Source organism: Anas platyrhynchos, chromosome 9 (assembly GCF_047663525.1).
Source record: "Anas platyrhynchos isolate ZD024472 breed Pekin duck chromosome 9, IASCAAS_PekinDuck_T2T, whole genome shotgun sequence".
Lineage (NCBI taxonomy): Eukaryota > Metazoa > Chordata > Aves > Anseriformes > Anatidae > Anas > Anas platyrhynchos.
The window spans coordinates 3,597,934-3,616,583 of record NC_092595.1 but is presented as its reverse complement, the minus strand read 5'-3'; the positions used below and the strand labels follow the sequence as shown (position 1 = coordinate 3,616,583).

Sequence of the window (18,650 nt, the reverse complement as noted above, 5' to 3'; positions counted from 1 at the left end):
GTTCTTTTCTGCATGTTTGATGCAGTTGAGAACTTCCTTGCACAAAATGTTCTTTTTTTTTTTTTTTCCCTTGCATTTTCTTAGTTTATTTCTAACAATATGCAAACAAGCAAGAGGAGCTCAGATTAGGCGCACAGCTGTACTTTCCACAGAAATTAGCCTCCTTCCTTTTAAGGACACAAGTGCTTCTCATTAACAAAGAATAGCCTGTTTAAAGTAGCTGGACAGAGTACACTATGTACAACAGGGCAATAAGCAAAAAATAGAAGGAAGCTTTGTTGAGCATTTTCAAATATGTAAGCCATAGAAATTAGTTTATGTAAATGGTATTTTTCTGGCTTTTAACTTTTGAGAGGATGATACTGTGTGTTTTTTAATAGTATTTGGAAAGGCAGTAGTAAATGGGACCATTAGTATAGGCTATGTAATCAGCATCTGTACCTTTAGCTTTAAGATAGTATTAATCATTACTTTGAAAAGTTCTTAGGAAGTAAAGACAAGAACATAAATTATGAGGAACCACCTATGTATATTAAAAAATCATATATTTTTTTTTTTCACATTTGATTTTTCATTCTCTGTCATGGAAATGTGACTGCTTGTCATGATTATGATGGTTATAAACCTGGTTAAGTTGCTTTAGGGAAATAAGATCTCGATGTTTCATTTAGGTCTTGGCGTACCTCTGTACGCAGTTGCCCACAGGAGCTAATGAGCTGGCACTCGGTTCAGAGGTACTTCATGTACTCCACTTGGTAAAACACTTTCCGATCTGAAGACGTATTAGTAATGAGTTTACAGCAATGCCATCCTAATGGTTTGCTTCAGCCGAGGCATGCACTATGACGTGAAAGCATAGCTCAAAAATTACCTGGACCTGGAAATCCTTGGATTAAAACTTGGTTTCAAGTTCTGTTTCATTGTTTTTGGGATGTGTGGAAAAATCTGTGACTATCGATGTTTATAATCTCCCTTTATTGATCTGAGAATACAAATTGCCAAAGAACCCCCAAACAGAATAACAGTTAATTGGGCATGGCCTTATGTGTCGCAGATCATAAAATATTCTTCTGTTCATCATGCCAGTGAAAATGCAAGTGCTTAAGTCACCTGCTGGTGGTGTGAGACGTTGCTGGTATTTGGGAACAGAAGAGGCAAGCATCAGGCTCAACAGTACCCTCAAAACATCTCCCTGGTCAGCGCTGTGGATTTATATCAATGAATGTCATGATATATGGCTTATGGCCATGTAGTCAGACTGCTTATTTTCTTTTTTTGGTCTGGTTTCCTCACTTCTATGTTATTTTAGTGACAGACTTTTTCTGAAACACAGTATTAAATACTAGATCCTAAACATAGCTTTTGCAACAAGGCTGACAAAAAGTCATGGTTAAAGACTGCTTGAGTTTTGTGCAGCAGCACTGTCTTATTTTCTGTGCCCTTGGGATGACCTGTATCCTGCTAATACATCAAAATAGTAATCTTGAATTTCTTTTTTTTCCTGTGTTTCAGGCATCATGATTTGGGTAAATGGTACAAATATCCATACCAGATTTCTTATGTGGCTTCTTCTCCTGTATATGTTCATCAGGAAGGTAGTGCCTGAAGACAACATCATTACAACCAAGAATGGCAGAGTAAGAGGGACGAACCTGCAGGTACTTGGGGGGACTGTGACAGCCTTCCTTGGAATACCTTACGGAAAGCCACCCATTGGTAGACTGAGATTTCAAAAACCAGAGCCTCATGAGAAGTGGTCAGATGTTTGGGATGCCACAAAACATGCGAACTCCTGTTATCAGGTTATAGATACAACTTTCCCTGGATTTCCTGGATCAGAGATGTGGAATCCAAAAACTAACCTAAGTGAAGACTGCTTATACCTTAATGTATGGACTCCTTCTCCCAGACCCAAGAATGCAACTGTCATGGTTTGGATATATGGGGGTGGCTTTGAGTCTGGGTCAACTTCCTTGCCTGTCTATGATGGCAAGTTTCTAGCCAGGGTAGAAAGAGTAATTGTAGTTTCCATGAACTACAGGACTGGTGCATTAGGATTTTTGGCTTTGCCAGGAAACCAGGAAGTTCCTGGAAATGCAGGTTTATTTGATCAAAGACTAGCACTTCAATGGGTCCAGGAGAACATAGCAGCTTTTGGAGGCAATCCAAAAAGTGTAACTATATTTGGAGAGAGTGCTGGCTCGGCTTCTGTAAGTTACCATATCCTTTCTCCTAAAAGCCATCCTTTATTCACAAGAGCCATCATGCAAAGTGGATCTGCAAATGCCCCTTGGGCTGCAATAACAGCATCTGAGGCCAGGAACAGAACAGTGGCTTTGGCTAAACAACTCCATTGTCCCACCAGCAATGAGACAGAGCTAATTCTCTGCCTCCAAGACAAGGACCCAAAGGATATATTGGAGAATGAAGTTTATGTCACAAAATATGCCCCTCTTTTACAAATATATTTTTGTCCAACTGTGGATGGTGATTTTCTATTGGACATGCCAGAAACATTGATTGAAAACGGCATTTTCAAACAAACACAGATCTTGGTTGGTGTTAATAAAGATGAAGGATCGAGTTTTCTAGCATATGGAGTCCCTGGCTTCAGCAAGGACAGTGATAGCTTGATAAACAAAACAGAATTTGAAGCAGCTTTAACTCTGTCCTTTCCAGAAGCAAGCCAACTTGCAATAGAATCAATCATTTTTCAATACACAGACTGGGAAAATGAGCAAAACCCAGAACATTACCGTGATGCCATGGATGATGTTATCGGGGACTACAATATCATATGTCCTGTAATGGAGTTCACCAAAAAATTTGCACAACTAGGACACAATGCATTCTTTTACTTTTTTGAACACCGATCCTCAAAGCTCCCTTGGCCTGAGTGGATGGGGGTAATGCATGGTTACGAGATTGAGTTTGTGTTCGGACTGCCTCTAGAAAGAAGAGTTAATTACACCAAAGCTGAAGAAATCTTAAGCCGGTCCATGTTGAGGTATTGGGCAAGTTTTGCGAAAACTGGGTAAGTTTACAGTACTAAAGTTTGTTTGGTTCAGATGGTTAGATTTTTTTTTATTATTATTATTTCACAGACAGAAAAACCTTAATTGTCTTGATAATGATTTGGTGCCTGATGAGAATGATGAGAAAGGATTAAGTGTTCAGCTAGCCATAATTCCTACGTTAGTTCCGATAAAAGCGTCGTCTTAGTAAAATAAACTGTTGACGTGTAGCTTACCGTATTGAGTGAGCTTAAGAAAGCAATGTTTATCCACCTATGAAAATAAATACAAAACATTTTTTTTTTGCCATGGTAGCAGTTGGTACAAATAAGGTAATGGTTTCAAGTTTTAGAAACAAAATATTTTGAATTCTGAAGACCTCAAAAAATACAAGTAGGAGTAAAAATTCCAAGTTGCTTTCGGATGTACTTTGCTCAGAACATGCAGGTATGTAACGTGGAGGTATATTTTATTCACATGATGAAATGATTTGGATTGCTGGATGTTCTCTTCAGAAAGCCTTAAGTTCCCATATGTACTGTAAGTATAACCCTGAGTTTCACTGAAGCCAAAAACAAATCACTTGCTATTTCCATTAGGCTCATCTTTAAATGAAATATGTCTTAGCCTGCATAAGAAGCAAATAAACATAGTTCATTTGGACATTTGAAATGGTTTAAATACAGCCCCTCATTCAGTCTATTTATCTGGTGTCTGAGAGAAGAGTGAGACAGCTCTTGCTCTGCGTAGAGGGATTGTGGGGCTCTCTTGATGCAATATTCAGTTTGAAATGAAAACATTTCAGTGTGGTAAGAAAAACGGCAGCTACCACTGCCATGTACAGAGTCTTAAGGCTGTAAGCCTGGTGCAATGGGCAGCTATCTTTTCTTAGAAGCTCAGTGCATGTTGTTTCCTAATTATAAATATATAAACACCTGCATGTGGGAAAATATAGAATCTAAAACTTAATTCATACTTTAGAAATGTTTAATTAACTTTTAAAACGTTTAATTAACTTTTAAAATCCTGCATTGCTTTGACTTCCATGGTGGGCTTTTCTTTTGATTTGTGAAGGATATGTAGTGTTGTAAAAACTGAAATCAACTTAGGAACAGGATCTCATTATTTTTCTTAATAGATTAAGAGATTAGAAATCAGAAGAGGCCACAGTGCTTGTTTAGTCAATGCTACCTCATACATAAACCAAAACACAGGTAGGACTTAAACATTTCCAGTGATGGAATTTGCAGCACAAATATTGGTAGGTTGTTCTAATGCTTAATTACACTTAAGCCAGTTGCAGCTATAAAGAGAAGTTTTGTGTCTGGTCTGGACATGCCTATTGTATTTCTCCATTTTTCCAGACGCTATATTTTGTTTGACAGTTTCTAAGCTTTACATTGTGATTTGTGTTCCATACAGAGATAATACTAGGCTCTATTCAAATAACCTTTAATCCTTTTTCTTGTTAAACAAAACAGGTTATACTCCTGAGTCTTTCACTATAATGCATTTTTCCAAGTCCTTAAGTAATAACTGTGCATCTCCTCTGAAACTGTAATTCATCAACACCTTGTTGGAACTTTCTGTGTTTGAATTAAACACTGTCATCCCCCAAAGAGTCCTAATTACAGGTGTCATCTGTCCTCAATTTCAACCTGATATTCCCCTGTTTACTCCTCCAAGGGAAGTGCTATTTTCTTTGACCATGCTGTTATGCTAGGAGCTGCTGTGTGCCTGTGCATGGTGTTTAACTGATCTGCCCCAGTACCATGGTAGCCCCTTCTATGGTGGCTCTGCTTCGGCTCCGAAACACTGCACATCATGGCTGGCACCAGCTTGTGGGCAGCCGAGCTGTGGCACCAGCCCCTTGTAACCCCTTTATGTTACATTCTGAGATGAACTAACAATCTAGTTTTATGTGCATCCTTTTTTTTTTTTTTATTAACAGATTTACTTATGAGAATGATGGATTTTTTATTCAAAGAAGTGTTTTTATGTATATATATTAGTTACACTAACAAGTTCTATCCCTTTTATGTGTTAGATTTATAATATCCTTTTTTTTTATATATTTATAATATCCTTTTTTTTTTTAAGTGATAAGCATTTTAAAACTCAGAAAAATGACCATACAAATGACTATAGTCATCAGAAGCATAATATTTTAATGCAGATTTTATTCTAATAAAGTCAAATAAAAATAATAAGAATCTAAGAGCTCTTCCTGCTTCTGTCTTAACTTGGAGCCTGATGACACCACTCTGTATCAATTCAGAGTGAAAGACTAACACAGAGACAAGCATTCAGCAGGGGCATACATTTTGGAAATGAGCTCTGTGGTTGATTTATCAATGCCAAAAATGCATGCGATAGATTCCCAAGATGATGTCTGCACAATGAGATAGGACAAAACTTGCTAACAATTCCCGCATCGTGAAGACATGCTATGACAACACTGCTTTGAGGCTGGTGTCACTGCACCCTCAGCAGAGAGCAAACCGAGAGGCTTCTTTATAACATGCTGCAGCTTTACAGCCTGCAGGACTTTGCAATCAGCATCTTATACCTCCCATCCAAAAACTGCAGACTTTTCCATTAAGCAGAACTATTTATTAGTGGGAAAAGAGAAATTTAGGGCTACACAAGATTCTGCAACACTATATTTACATCTCTGTGAACTACTACTCCCACTGGATTTTTTCTCTCTCTATTTATATATATAAATCTCAATTACCTGCTGTGCAAAACAGAGTATACTGTCCCTGTCACCCTGGCTTAAATTAGACAACATAAGGTACATTCAAGTTTAAGTTGATTTTACCATCAGTCCGGTCATCTAGTCTGATTATCATTTGCACTATAATTAGATTAGCCTACGGATCAAATTTCAAGTGGTTTCCACAGCAAACAGCAAATAATCCCTCCCTCTGCTTCCACCACAAATCTCAAAAACATCGCTATTATGACCAACAATACAATTACTCAATTTACATACCAGTAAAAGATCTGATCACTATTAACCCATTGTGTGCCACTTTCCTCATCATCCAGATCACAGATTCCATACTCATAGGGTACAAGTAGTGGGGAAATAATTTAAAAAAACAAAAAAAAAGTTAATAATGCCAAAAGTAATAGCCTATTGTTGGATTAAAAAGGGATTAAAATGAATTAAAAGTGGTCATATGAAAAGTCAAAGGCCCAAATACTCTGCAGGAACACTTTCAGTTTCTTAGAAATACCTAATATGAATGGGGAATGGGGAATGCAGACGATTGAGTAGGAAATGGGAACAAACATCTCACCCATGCAGCTTGAAGTTAGATGCTGGAGTTTTACACTAATATCTCCATTCAGCACCCAAGGGAATAGTGGCAATTTTAGGAATCTGCCATATTTTTACATGTTCTGTAGTATCTGTGGAGACCTTGCAGAAGTATCCTTCACTGACAATAAGACACTATTTAGCTTGGGAACTATGGATGTAGTAACTACTTCTGCTACTGCAAAAAAAAGAAACAGGCATTGATATTTACCTACATAAATACAGTTACTAGAGAGCACATCATTTGAGATGAAAAAAAAAAAAAAAAGAAAAAAGGAAATTTCCTTGCTGGTCTGACAGTTAACATGGAGTAGCTTGAAGAAAGGACAGACTGGGAGGTCCGTAATATTCCTGGTAGTGCTGTTTAGGATCAGCCCTTTGGATTATTTCCAGTGAATGCTAACCCTGATGCTGGCAGGTAGACCACAGGACACAGGTGGGAAACTCCTGTGGAGCTGCGGCTAAGTGGACTGGCTTTGTGGGTAACTTCCCCTCCAGTTCTACACTCACAGCATCTCTTCCTCTCAGAAATATGCTTATGATTTACTTCAAGAGCAGATCTAAGTAATCAGTGGTACAGATTAGCTTTTACACTCTGCAAGTATGTGCTACATGTGGAGAAAAATACTGTTCTCTGATTCACAGTGTTTAGAAGAGCCTTGCTCCAGTAATCAGTCTTTTATTCCCTAAGAGGTGCTGCCAGGTACTACCCTTTCCAGTTTAGACTTCCTTTGCCTTCCAGAGAGGCATTGACTGGAGAGGCATTCCCAGCCTCTCCAGCATACTGCTATTTGAAGCCTACTGGCAGCTGGACTCTTGCATCTTCCAATGATCTTTTCACTTTTAAATCAGATTCAACATTTTGAAGGAGAAAGTGCAGATACGTGGGGACAGCCCAACTGGTCAGTGTGCCACCAGGCTTAGGGTGGATGCTTATGTCCCTTAAAATGCAGAAATAGTCAGTGATCACCAAACTGCCAATAAGTCACTGGGACTGGAAGTCAAAAGCTTCCAAGCATTCCTTTTCCATTACTTGGACAATTCTGCTGCTTCATTATCAATGCAATTTTTAATCATTGATCTTTCATTATCAAGTATTCTGGCCAAGTATCCCAGCATTTCCTAGTGCTATTACCTAAAACAGTGCTATTGTTTTATTTCATAAAACACTTTTTTGGCATATATTTGAGAATTGAGAGAACAACACTGTCATTGCTTCCTCAATAATCTCAGTGAAGCGAGGGAGGAAAGAGGGTTATTTCTGGTGCTTTCTCAGTAAATCAAGTATAATAAAAATTTGTATTATGAGAAAGGACAGACTGCAAAACTGATCTTCTTGATTTAAGTTTTGACTTAAAATTATTCCATTTACACTGACATAGGATCTCCCCATCTGATTCTTGTTTTAAGACCAGTGGTAGTTGAACATTATTTACTAGCCTTAAAACGTTTGATAAGATTCCAGCAATCAGCAAACTGAATATTGGTGATAGCAAAGAAATGTGGCTGAATTTTATTCAACTGTAAACCAAAGTGTGATATTAATACTATATGGAAGGGGGTGAATCAGGCTCAGTATAATTATGTTTGAATACAGGTAATGTTCGTTTTAAAAATATCAAGTTAGTTTTCAGTGGCCTTCTGAATGTTTTCCAGCACACTTCATTTTAAGTGGAGTCCACGGTGACAGAAAGAATTTGAAATTTCTCTTTTTAAATACTTTTAAAATTATTTTCTCTTCTGCATTTTTGATGTTTTTGAGAAAGCTTTTGAAAGTAAGCAATTGACACTAACAGGTACTATCAATCATAAACAGCAGAATGCTCTGCTAACTCTAGAAAGAGGAAGTTTTATTTATCAGGAAAAAATATATGGCATCCCAAATCAGTGGTTGCTAGGTTATGCCTTTTGCATTACTTTATTCATTAGATTTGGTAACTGTATTTTTTAGATATGAGTGACGTAAACTGACAAGGAGATAGACAAATCAGATGAGATGAAAACTCAAATAAGAATGTAGTGGAACATACAGAGATAATATTTTTAAGGCTTTGTGAAAAATGTTTCAGATAAAAGGAAACTGGCAAAACTTGTCTCACTGCCAGTTTTACAACTGCTGAAACAAATCTTTGCAGCTTTTTCTCTAAAGTGAAGCCTTTGAAATATTTCCTCCTATGTTTTAGGGGAATTTGTGAGGCTTTGATTGTCCCACTAAAGCTCTGAAGCACTTTGCCTGGTTATTATTGCCTTTCCCTGATGTTCCACTGGTAGACATATAATAAATTTCAGTGCTTTTGTTACCAACTTATCACAACATGTTTATAGATAGTAGTTTCAGAACAGTGAGAACAAAAACAACAGCCTCATAGAGAGTCCAGACGAGAGACTGAACTGGGGACCTATATCATCTATGTATGGAAAGGAAAGAATATACTGAAAAAAAAAGAAAAAAAAAAAAAAAAAAGAAAAAAAAAAGATAATATAAACCATCCAACCACTTAATTTTCTAATACTTCAATAAGTAGGATCGTTTACTTACTACCAAGCCATTTTATAAGATATTTACTGTGGGTTGTATCTATTTCTGAGACTAGCCTACAGGGAAACACGCTGAGACCTGGTGCTGATCCTCACAGGTTCTTCAGAGAGACCACTGCTGCAACTCAACAGGACCAGATCCTGACTGGATCAGGTTAATAAGAAGATTTCTGGGTGTAAGGTAAAAGCTGAAGGAGTATAAACGAGGCATGAGGAGGGTTTCTAAAAATATGAAAAAAGATATGGAAGGATAGGTCCATATCCTTCCATATCCACTTCTCCATGTTAGGGAAAAGCAAAGCTTTTATTTTCACCCAAAAAAGAACCCATGCATTCTATCACACTTTCACGGAACCATTTCTGAGCTGTGAAAAAATATTGTGGGAATTGTATTCATGAACAAGAAAATGGTCAAACTTTAGGAAAGTTACTGCTTTTCTGTATCTGTTGCTCTACCTTCACCTTCATTTTTTGAGTTCTAAAAGTGACTCATCGCTTTTCCAGTATCCATATATATTTCTTAAATTCAGAAGCAGTAATGGAAACAAGCAACACAATACATTTGGAAATAGTACATCATGGAAAAAATTAGTAACTAGAGACTCACTTTTGGCACTCATCTCAGTTTCTGGCTTGCAAGCTGACAAGCTGTCATTGAATTTCAAAACTGAAAACAGGAATATTTGATTCAATCATCTTTTGAAAATAGGCCTGGGATACAAATCGTTTAGATTGGTTTAGTATTATTGCAAATATTGCAAAATTACACAAAGATGTCTTGTTGCTTTCCATATGTGCAGCAAATGCAATTCCATCCGTACAGATTTTGTTCTCTACAAAAGATGAGTCAAATCATTATTTTCAAACACAAGATGAGAACGTCTATTAAGGAAATGTCCAAATATTGTAGGAGTAATTGAATGAGGCATAAAACTAAAACCTAAAACTATAACACAAAGCTTTGCCTTGGATATAGCACTGGCAATTCATTATAGTAAAGGGTAAGCTGTAATGCAATTGTCAGGAATGGAGCAGTAGGTAAAGAATCTCTTCCTGATGATGGAAGACCTAAAAAGCCTCATGATTTATTCGGTGGATTTCAATTAAAAATAAATAAATAAATCTGCTGCTATAAGATTTTTTGCTTTGTATAGAAAGCTGTATTAGTCTAGGATTTTAAGATGACTTCATTAGGACTTATCCACCCGAATACCTTTGTGTATCTGAGACTCCTAAAATGATTACTAATGTAGCTCTCTAACTCAAAGATAAATTGCAGGGGCAATAAATCAGTTTCGTCATGTGCTCAGTTATCAAAGTGAAAATCACAGCTTGAAAAGACGGTAGATACTTTTTAAATACTGACAAGGTCTGCAGGATCAAAACCACCAGTGCTAATCCACAGTCCTGAGACTGAAGAAGGTGAACATCCTGTGTCTGGAGATGTGGGCAGAGACACACAAACATAAACATACAGGCAGGAGAGAAAAAATGATAATGGGAATCTCTTTGAGGTGGGCTTTTGTAGAGCTAGGCTGCCTTTGAACAGACTAGGCTAGGCAGCTGGGCTGCCTTCAGGCTTCCCTGAACAAGAAGAGAGGGAAAAAGCCACATTTCAGATGGGACTTATTCCTACTCTTGCGACAAAGAGATGAGTAGGAGAACCTCTACCAGACCTGCTTCTCTGTTGTGCCCCAAACCCTACAGGAAGCCTACCCAGGAATATTTTTTGGGAAGGGAGAGGGATGAAGAGGTACAACTGTGCCTCAATGGTTAGAATAAAATTATGGCATGCTTTCTACCCTCAATTTGGGGTTGGAAATAAAAACCCTGGGTGGAAATTAGCATTTGTTGGAAAATATATAAGTAAAGAAGATGGGAAAATAAGAAAGGTAAATGCTAACAGATGCAAGAGGCTAGATGAACCAGGAAAGACACAAAGCAATACGTTTCAGACATTATCTAGGACTAGAGATTACTTTCCCTAAATCATAGTTGTGTACATGTAACTGAATGATTGCAGAAATCACTGTGAAGTTCTAATTAGCGTTCACCCACAGTTAACCCTCTTTTTAGGACACTTTTTCTGTGCTGCTTTTCTACAGCTTAGTCCTTGTTTCATCATCAAAAGACAGAAATTGAAGTTTGAAAGGTCTGCAAACCCCATTTTTCCAAGTGGCTCTGGAACATTAATCTGAAGTCCTACTGAGGAATTTCACATGAGGAATGGAAAGCTTTCAGTACAAATTTTAATTTACTACCCAACACAAGAGATTGGCTTGTTTCAGGGAAGTGGCAAAGGGGAGAAAAGAGGAAATGAGGAGCAGCAGAGGTTACCTAACACCATATTTTCAAAGGTAGTTTGATATAATGTTTAATTTTTTTTCGATCAACTGCAAGAGTAGTCAGTTGTGGGTAAAAGTAGTTAGCAATGTAGTCAGAGGATTTGTGATCTTCCCTCCCCACTGTTCTAGAAGCTACATATGTAGAAATCAGACATTTCATGCTCAAAGTTAATGATGTTACAAAATTATATGCTAGTACAGATGTAAAATTAAATCTGCTGCCATCATTTTCCTTCCCAGACATCCCTGGTCTACATCTGTATTCTCTACCTTTCTTTGAGGGAACATAAAACAAGTTCCTATTTTCACACAATACAATCTACAAGGAGTGTTGCCTCAAATTTACACCAGAGAGATATTATTATTATTATTATTATTATTATTATTATTATTATTATTATTTAACATTATTACTATTTTGTCCGTATTGGAGCTGCTGTTTTGTGATTTTTATTTTAACTAATGAAGTGTTAAGTATCTGTCTCTCATGAATGGTATTTACTGTGTTTTTCTCAAGGAATAAGTGAATTTTTCTACAATCGGAAATTCTCAGAGGTTTAAAAAGTTACTTTTTTTTTTTTCCTAGGTATGAAGTAGTGTGCATACTATAATTCCACAAAAGCACTCTCAATTTTAAAGAGAAGAACTTTAACTATCAGATATCCTCCCCTCTTCACATACTATTTCTTTTTGAGATCATGACTTTCATGATTCTCAGTCCAAAAGTTTCTATTTGGACATCTCCCGTTTGGTGCCAGAATGTAGTTTAAATCAGATTTGGAGGATGTTATAATGCCGGGACATAATATGAATGTGTTGAACGTGAAAAGATATACATCTCAATGTGTAGATGTCAAATCTACAGCAAATTTATAACACACATATGAAAATAATTTTATCATATATTTTTCTATTTTATTCTTAGATAGCCTAATGGTGGGCTTGTGAATACTATTACTTCTTTTTTTTTTTTTTTACACTTTCCATAATGAAGTATCAGTAGTTCAGTTTCAGATGAAACAACACATATACATGCTACTGAAAATTGTCTGAAGGTTTCATATATAGGACTCTTCAATTTGACCCAGATTTCATGGCAGTTGAAGTTTGTGACTCATGCTTTTCCTACCATTTACAGAAATAAAATAGTGGTAGTAGTGGAAAATATCAAGAAAAATGTTACTATGATCAAGTCCATCAGGACACAATGAATCTAGATGATTTTACTTGGTTCAGGGCTATGTGGAGTATCCATCTTGAAAAGAAATCATGATTAAGGCAATTACAATTGAAAACAGATCTCAAATATTATATTGTAGAATAACATCCACTACACAGCCTGTATTGAAAATGTAGTCTTTAGAGATAAGAAAAGCATCAAGTCTGTTTATCGAACAATTTCCGTGTGTCTGGGAATGAACTCTATTAATGGCAAGGAGAGTGAGAGATGAAAACAGCAATCATATACATATAAGTACAGCATTTACTCTTCCTTACAACCAATGGGGCTGACAAATTTTACCAAAGCCACTGGGAATTTTAAACACAGTATTAATAGTTCAATGGAAATAAAAACATTTTTCTCTCCTTTGATGCAGTTTCTTTAGATTTGTCCCAGGGAGCAATTCTGGTTAAAATACTATGTAAGTTCAAGTTTTCCCATGCCATGAGAAGGAGAAGTAAGAGTGTACAGGAGATATACCAGTTTTAGTGCACAACTAAAAGGGCAAGTGCCATGTCCATTTCTGTCTACTTATTCTCTTATTTACCTTTGGTGGAAATGACTTCCTTCTTCAAAGTCCTAGTAGGATTCAGCATATTCTTCTATTTCCAAATAGCCCTCCCCTTCAACTTCTACAAGAAAAACTAAAAAATATTGTTTCATCTGAGTCCCTGCTGTAGCCAAGAGTAAAAAAAAATAGCATATTTGAAAAGTGGTCTGTGAAAGCTGAAATTGATATTGTAGGAAAGGTCATCAAAGTCTTAGAAAACACCTGGTGGGGACATTAAAAAAAAAAAAAAAAAAAAAAAAAAAGTTAAAAAAATTCATTTAGAATTAAAAAAGCTGAAGTTGTAGTGGTACCTCTCATGCCTAGTCAGAAATGACATAAACATGAACTGTGAATATTCGCTCTAGAACTTGGAGTCTTGGAGAAGGTATGAAATCATCATAGTAAGCTGTCCAGAAGGAGAGAAGCTTCTTTTGTAAAGAACTGCAGGTATTTCTCATGCTGGGATCTGATCCAGAGCTTTCTGAAAATAAATCTCTTCCATTTATGTGGTTTTGGGTCAGCCCCTAAGTCAAAAAGTGTTGAACTGGTCTTCAAACACCATACAAAATAATAAATCAGATGTAAGGCATGTTAAGCACAAGGAATAAAGTACTTCTGAAAAAATCTTTACTGCTTTATCTCAATACACAACCGAAGAAGTATAAAGGACTATGGTTATATTATATAGGTATGTCATATTAGGTACTTATCATATACAATATAAGGGGATTGTTAGCTAGAGTGAGTGATAAATATTTCTTAAAAGTCAGAATAAACCATACTTTTTGTATTTTGAAACTATTTCCACATTGTTTCCAAAATTTCACCCATTCTCCTGAATTCAATTTAACTTCAAATATTTTTTTCTTCTTGACAATGCAACTACATTGAAGATGTAGTCAATGTATTCTGTGGTCATTTCCAGACTTTCCTTTCTTTCCTTTGGCCAGAAATAATGCTCTCAACATTCTCAGTCTCTTCCTTACACCCTCATTAAAACTCTGCAGAACATGCATGCATTTGGGATATACCATCCAAGATACTGTTGGGTCTCTGAATGTCATGGGTTTAGGACTGTAGTAGAGACTTGCTGAGAAGCCAGGAAACACAGGTCTGACAGCTCTCACTCAGAGGGACTCAGAGGATATCAGGACAACAGTGTGCTCATTTAAATCAGTATGATTCAAGCTAAATTTAGAGAAATGCCTGTTCAGGTTTATCTTCACAGTTGCTCAGGAAAAGACATTTTACCTCACTTTCAAGTTTCTAGCACAGGTAACTCTTAGGCAGAGCAGTAGGACTACTGTTCCAGACCTTGTATAATAATCACATCTCATCACATGCTATAAAGACAGCAGAGTTTGGGGCAGCGGTTCCTGAAATAGCACCAAGCTTTGCTGGAACATTTTCACGATGCAGGATACCTACGTGCAGGGGTGCTAGCGTGGGCCCAGGAGGTTGGAAATACTCTGCTGGTGTCTGAAGGGCTTATTAACTCTGGCTCGGCTGACCTGACTTATTATTACTGCTGATACCAGAGCAGAGTCCAATCCTGGAGCCAGGGATTTGAGGGACTGAGCTCCTAAATGCATTGCCAGCATGCCCAAAGAGCTAAGACAGAAGATCCCGGATCTAAATGTCTCAAATACTACATTATCTATGGCCAATATCTCAAGACCTTCCTTCCTTGTCAATCCTTTATATATAGCAGGAATTCACAAATAAGCATGAAGACATGCGCAAGCAAGAAGAATTTAAATTGGATGTGTGCTTCATGAGTCTGTTTTGAGCAGAACACAATAAGACCAAAAAAGAAGCAACAGCTTGTTGCTTCATTTCCTGAAACCGATATCATCTGTAATAATGCATACCAGGACAAATTATAGTTTAAGATTTAAACACACCATGGCTGTCACCAAGCTGGAATCTGGAAGGAATATCCTGAGCTTTATTTAGCCTGTGAAGATGTAAGAAAGCCTAGCTGCAAAGGTCCTCCTCCAATTTCTGTCAGTTAAAAAGCATGCCAGCTGGATTCTACAGGTTTCTTCAAGGATCAGCAGAAGAAATAATGTTTATCTTCAATATTACTTGCAAAGCAGTTTCCTTTTGCTGTGACTCGAAGGCACTTTATAGTCACTAGATAATGAACTCATGTTTGTAATCTGTGAGTGAGAGCTGAGAACAACAAAAAATAATGAACTTTCCATAAACAACTGCTTGAGAAAAGCAATTTGAAGGATTCAACCCCGCAACCTCTCTCAAACTTGTAATACTTAATCATCTGAGTCCTTTCATTCAGTACCGTGGGAATCTGAGTAGGGCTCAACAATCACATAATCGGGACCAATGATTTTCAAGTAATGTTAAGGAACTATTAAATAACAAAGTTTTAATTACTACAGATTTTCAGAAGCTGGTTACTATTTTCTTGCAAGGATTAAATTCTAATAAACAAATCAATGTTTTAAAATGCAATCAGGATTTATTTATTTTCCAAACTCCCCTATTCTTCGTAGTGCCTGAAGAGCACAGGCCTGACACCTTGAGATTGCTGAGGCTATGAGGCTGCAAAGAAGCTTAGTGTATAAAACAGATAATTGTGAATGCTTTCCAATCACCCAGTATTCCACAGGCTGACAATAGCCCTGTCTGAGTTGTCACCTTTCAGTATGGTAGATTTTAGAGCTTGGTTATTATAAATGGCACCACTCAGACCTTTCAGCTGATAGATTAGATAGTTGTTGTCTTTCCCATTAGTCTAAAAGGATAAAGACCTTAAGAGGATATTTAAAAATAAAATATTAAGCCTGGCAGGACATTTGCAGAGGTTCCATCAGTTCAATAGATAGGATGGTTAGTGATTAGCTGATATTAAGGAATACCCTGGAGAGCTGCCTCAATTAAATAAAAACTAGCAAGGTAACTTGTTATGCAGTATTATGTACCAACCAACATCAAAACTAATGTATGTATTCATGAAGTGATAGCATGTCAGCTTTCCAACTCACTTATTTAGGAGTGACACTTCCCCTTGCCTTGTTATTCTAAATGAGCCAATCTGTAAACTTTAGATAATGAACAGGAAAGTGCCTCTGTCATCTTGTCTTTGCTTTGCAGTTTCTAATAGCAGAAAGCCTCAAAGAGTACATTTTAGTGTAAAATATTTTGGCACAATACTGAGATTTTGTCCAGGGAGTCCATCAAGTCCTCTTAGTGGATAGTAAATGATTAGCTGACTTGGGAAAATGTTCTGAATAGCTGTCTGAATTTAAAAAATCTGAAAGTAAGTTCATTATACTGAATCGTACATATGTGGCCCCAACTGGTGATGTTATTTGCATCAGATGCAATCTACGTATTCACACAGTGAGAGCCTTTTGGATTTATATAGCCTTCAATTGCTGAATGGAAAGTTTATGCAACAGTCTGAGCTTCAGGGGATGTTTTTACAGTTAGAATTTTTTTTACAGGTTTTACAGATGCTTTTCATCCTTTCCCATGCTAACTTCTCTAAGGATAGTTTCCAGAACAGGTTAATTTTCTTTTTACAATAGGTAGGCCTGTTCCTCAGGTTTTTGAGTTGTTAATGCTGTGACCCTCTCTGGTGTCTAGTTAACAGCGAGCCATCTGAAACTAACAGTATGGTATGAAGACACCGGCGTTAAGCCAAATTGTTTGAAGGTTTGAGAAGATTCAGCAAGCACTTAACAGTAAGCTGCTCGTCTTTTTAATAAGACTGGGCTGGAAAGTATCTGTTAAACTCCCAGCGCTAGGTGAGGAGCAAGGCCTTACACAGACTATTCCACCACCATCCCTCTGGGGACTACACCACCACCCCGAGTTGCTGTTAACCTGGCAGCGGTTGTGTTGCGACAAGAAAATGAACACAGGTATAAATATCATGCATTATGGCCTTTGGAAATTATGTGAGATATCTGGAGACATTTGCCTGACTAATGCTGGAAACACTTCCTGCCCCTCGACCCTGAGCTCCATGAGCACGTGGGCAGCCCAGCAGCCTGGTGCACCTCTGATGCTTGCCAGCTAATTAGGAGTGAAAAAGAGTGAAAGGAAGGAAAACAACAACATGTTCTCTTCCAGGATGGAGGAAAAAAAAACAAAACAAAAAAAAACAAAACAAAACAAAACAAAACAAAAAAAACCCATCTATTTGTTTCAAATGCTAAGTACTGAAAGGTATTTGTTTGGGTGCTTTGTTTAGTGCCAACGTGATTAATGGAGGAGTTCTACACAGCGTAACCATTAATAAATCAGTCGTAAAACTAAGATATATTTTTAGGATACAAATCTCATGGCCTTTCTTCAAAATGTATGATATCCTCAATGAGATCACTCGTTGACTGAGGCATGGGCAGGAGGGAGTCATGCTTCGTCCCCATTACAGAAAAACATTTGCCATAGCCCATCCCTTGGAAGAGCAATGAGTTGGAGGCCAGAGCTTTGGTGGGGACCTATCACATGCTGATCTTATCCAGGAGCCCTTACCACACTATCATTAAAAATATTATTATTATTATTATTATTATTATTATTATTATTATTATTATTATTATTATTATTATTATTATTATTATTATTATTATTATTATATTTTAATAATTTTAATAATAATAATTTTAATAACAATAATTTTAATAATAATAATTTTTAATTTTAATAATAATAATTATTTTAATAATAATAATAATAATAATAATAATAATAATAATAATAATAATAATAATAATAATAATAATTTCATTATTATGAAACGGATTTGTTTACTCATGGTGCCATTACAGCTTAGTCTGTGATATCATTTGTTAGGTGGGAACCTTGTTTCGGTTAGAAACACTTTGACTTTTCTTCCCACCCCTTACTCATGGATATCAGCAGTTAACACTATAGCCCAGTTGATGTTTCCTTATCCTTTTACTCATTTTGTACCTTAAATTTCTCTGCCTTGTGCTATCTTACTTCTCTTTACTTGGCAGAAAATGCATTAGAAGAAAACAACCAAAATTTACAATGGTACAGAAAAATCTTTTAGTTGTGTACTTCTACAAGTGCAAACTCAAAGTATATTTTTAATTTAATTCACTACTATTAGGTTTTATACCTGTGCTGGGCTGTTGCACAAGGGCATGTAGGAGTGGAAACCATGCTGCTGCCTTGTCTGTGCTGCTGTCCATGTGGCTGCTGAGAAGCTACCTCGGGTACATCTGCATGAGATTTCATCAACTCTTTCTGTTGGCAGTAAAGATATGCTGAAGCATTCCCCTTCCCAGAGCTGCCCTAGGGTGAAACAGTGGCAGTGTTTTTCTTACGTGGTGCTGAACTGACTATTTCCATAATTCTTAAAGACTTTGTTATGCCACTGTAGAAAATGCATGAGAGTCAGGGTTACTGCTGCTGTGGCATTCCCAGTTATCTGGGAGGCAGATCCCCCTCCCTGTTATCTTGTGCCCATGGTAACACAGTGTAAAATGGCACGCCATGAAAAACAGCTGATTGCCAGTACTGCCTGATAGCTGCAAGGAGCCATGAAAGCTAATAAAAATGATTCACATTCACTCTCTCCTCCTTTTAAACCAACTGTTTAAAAGAAAAGAGGGCAAAATTGAGAGCGAGCATCAGCAGATACAACCCTGGT

At 36.9% G+C, this 18,650-nt stretch overlaps 1 protein-coding gene across 6 annotated transcripts in view; it reads left to right on the top strand.

The window, feature by feature from the left end:
• Positions 1-18,650, top strand: part of BCHE (butyrylcholinesterase) — a 53,563-nt gene that overhangs the window by 22,932 nt on the left and 11,981 nt on the right. For all 6 annotated transcript variants that reach the window (XM_072042355.1, XM_072042356.1, XM_072042354.1 and 3 more), the window contains exon 2: positions 1,513-3,034. In XM_072042355.1, coding sequence (XP_071898456.1) covers positions 1,518-3,034 — 1,517 coding nt within the window. In that variant the 5' untranslated portion in view covers positions 1,513-1,517. The remainder of the gene's footprint in view (positions 1-1,512; positions 3,035-18,650) is intronic.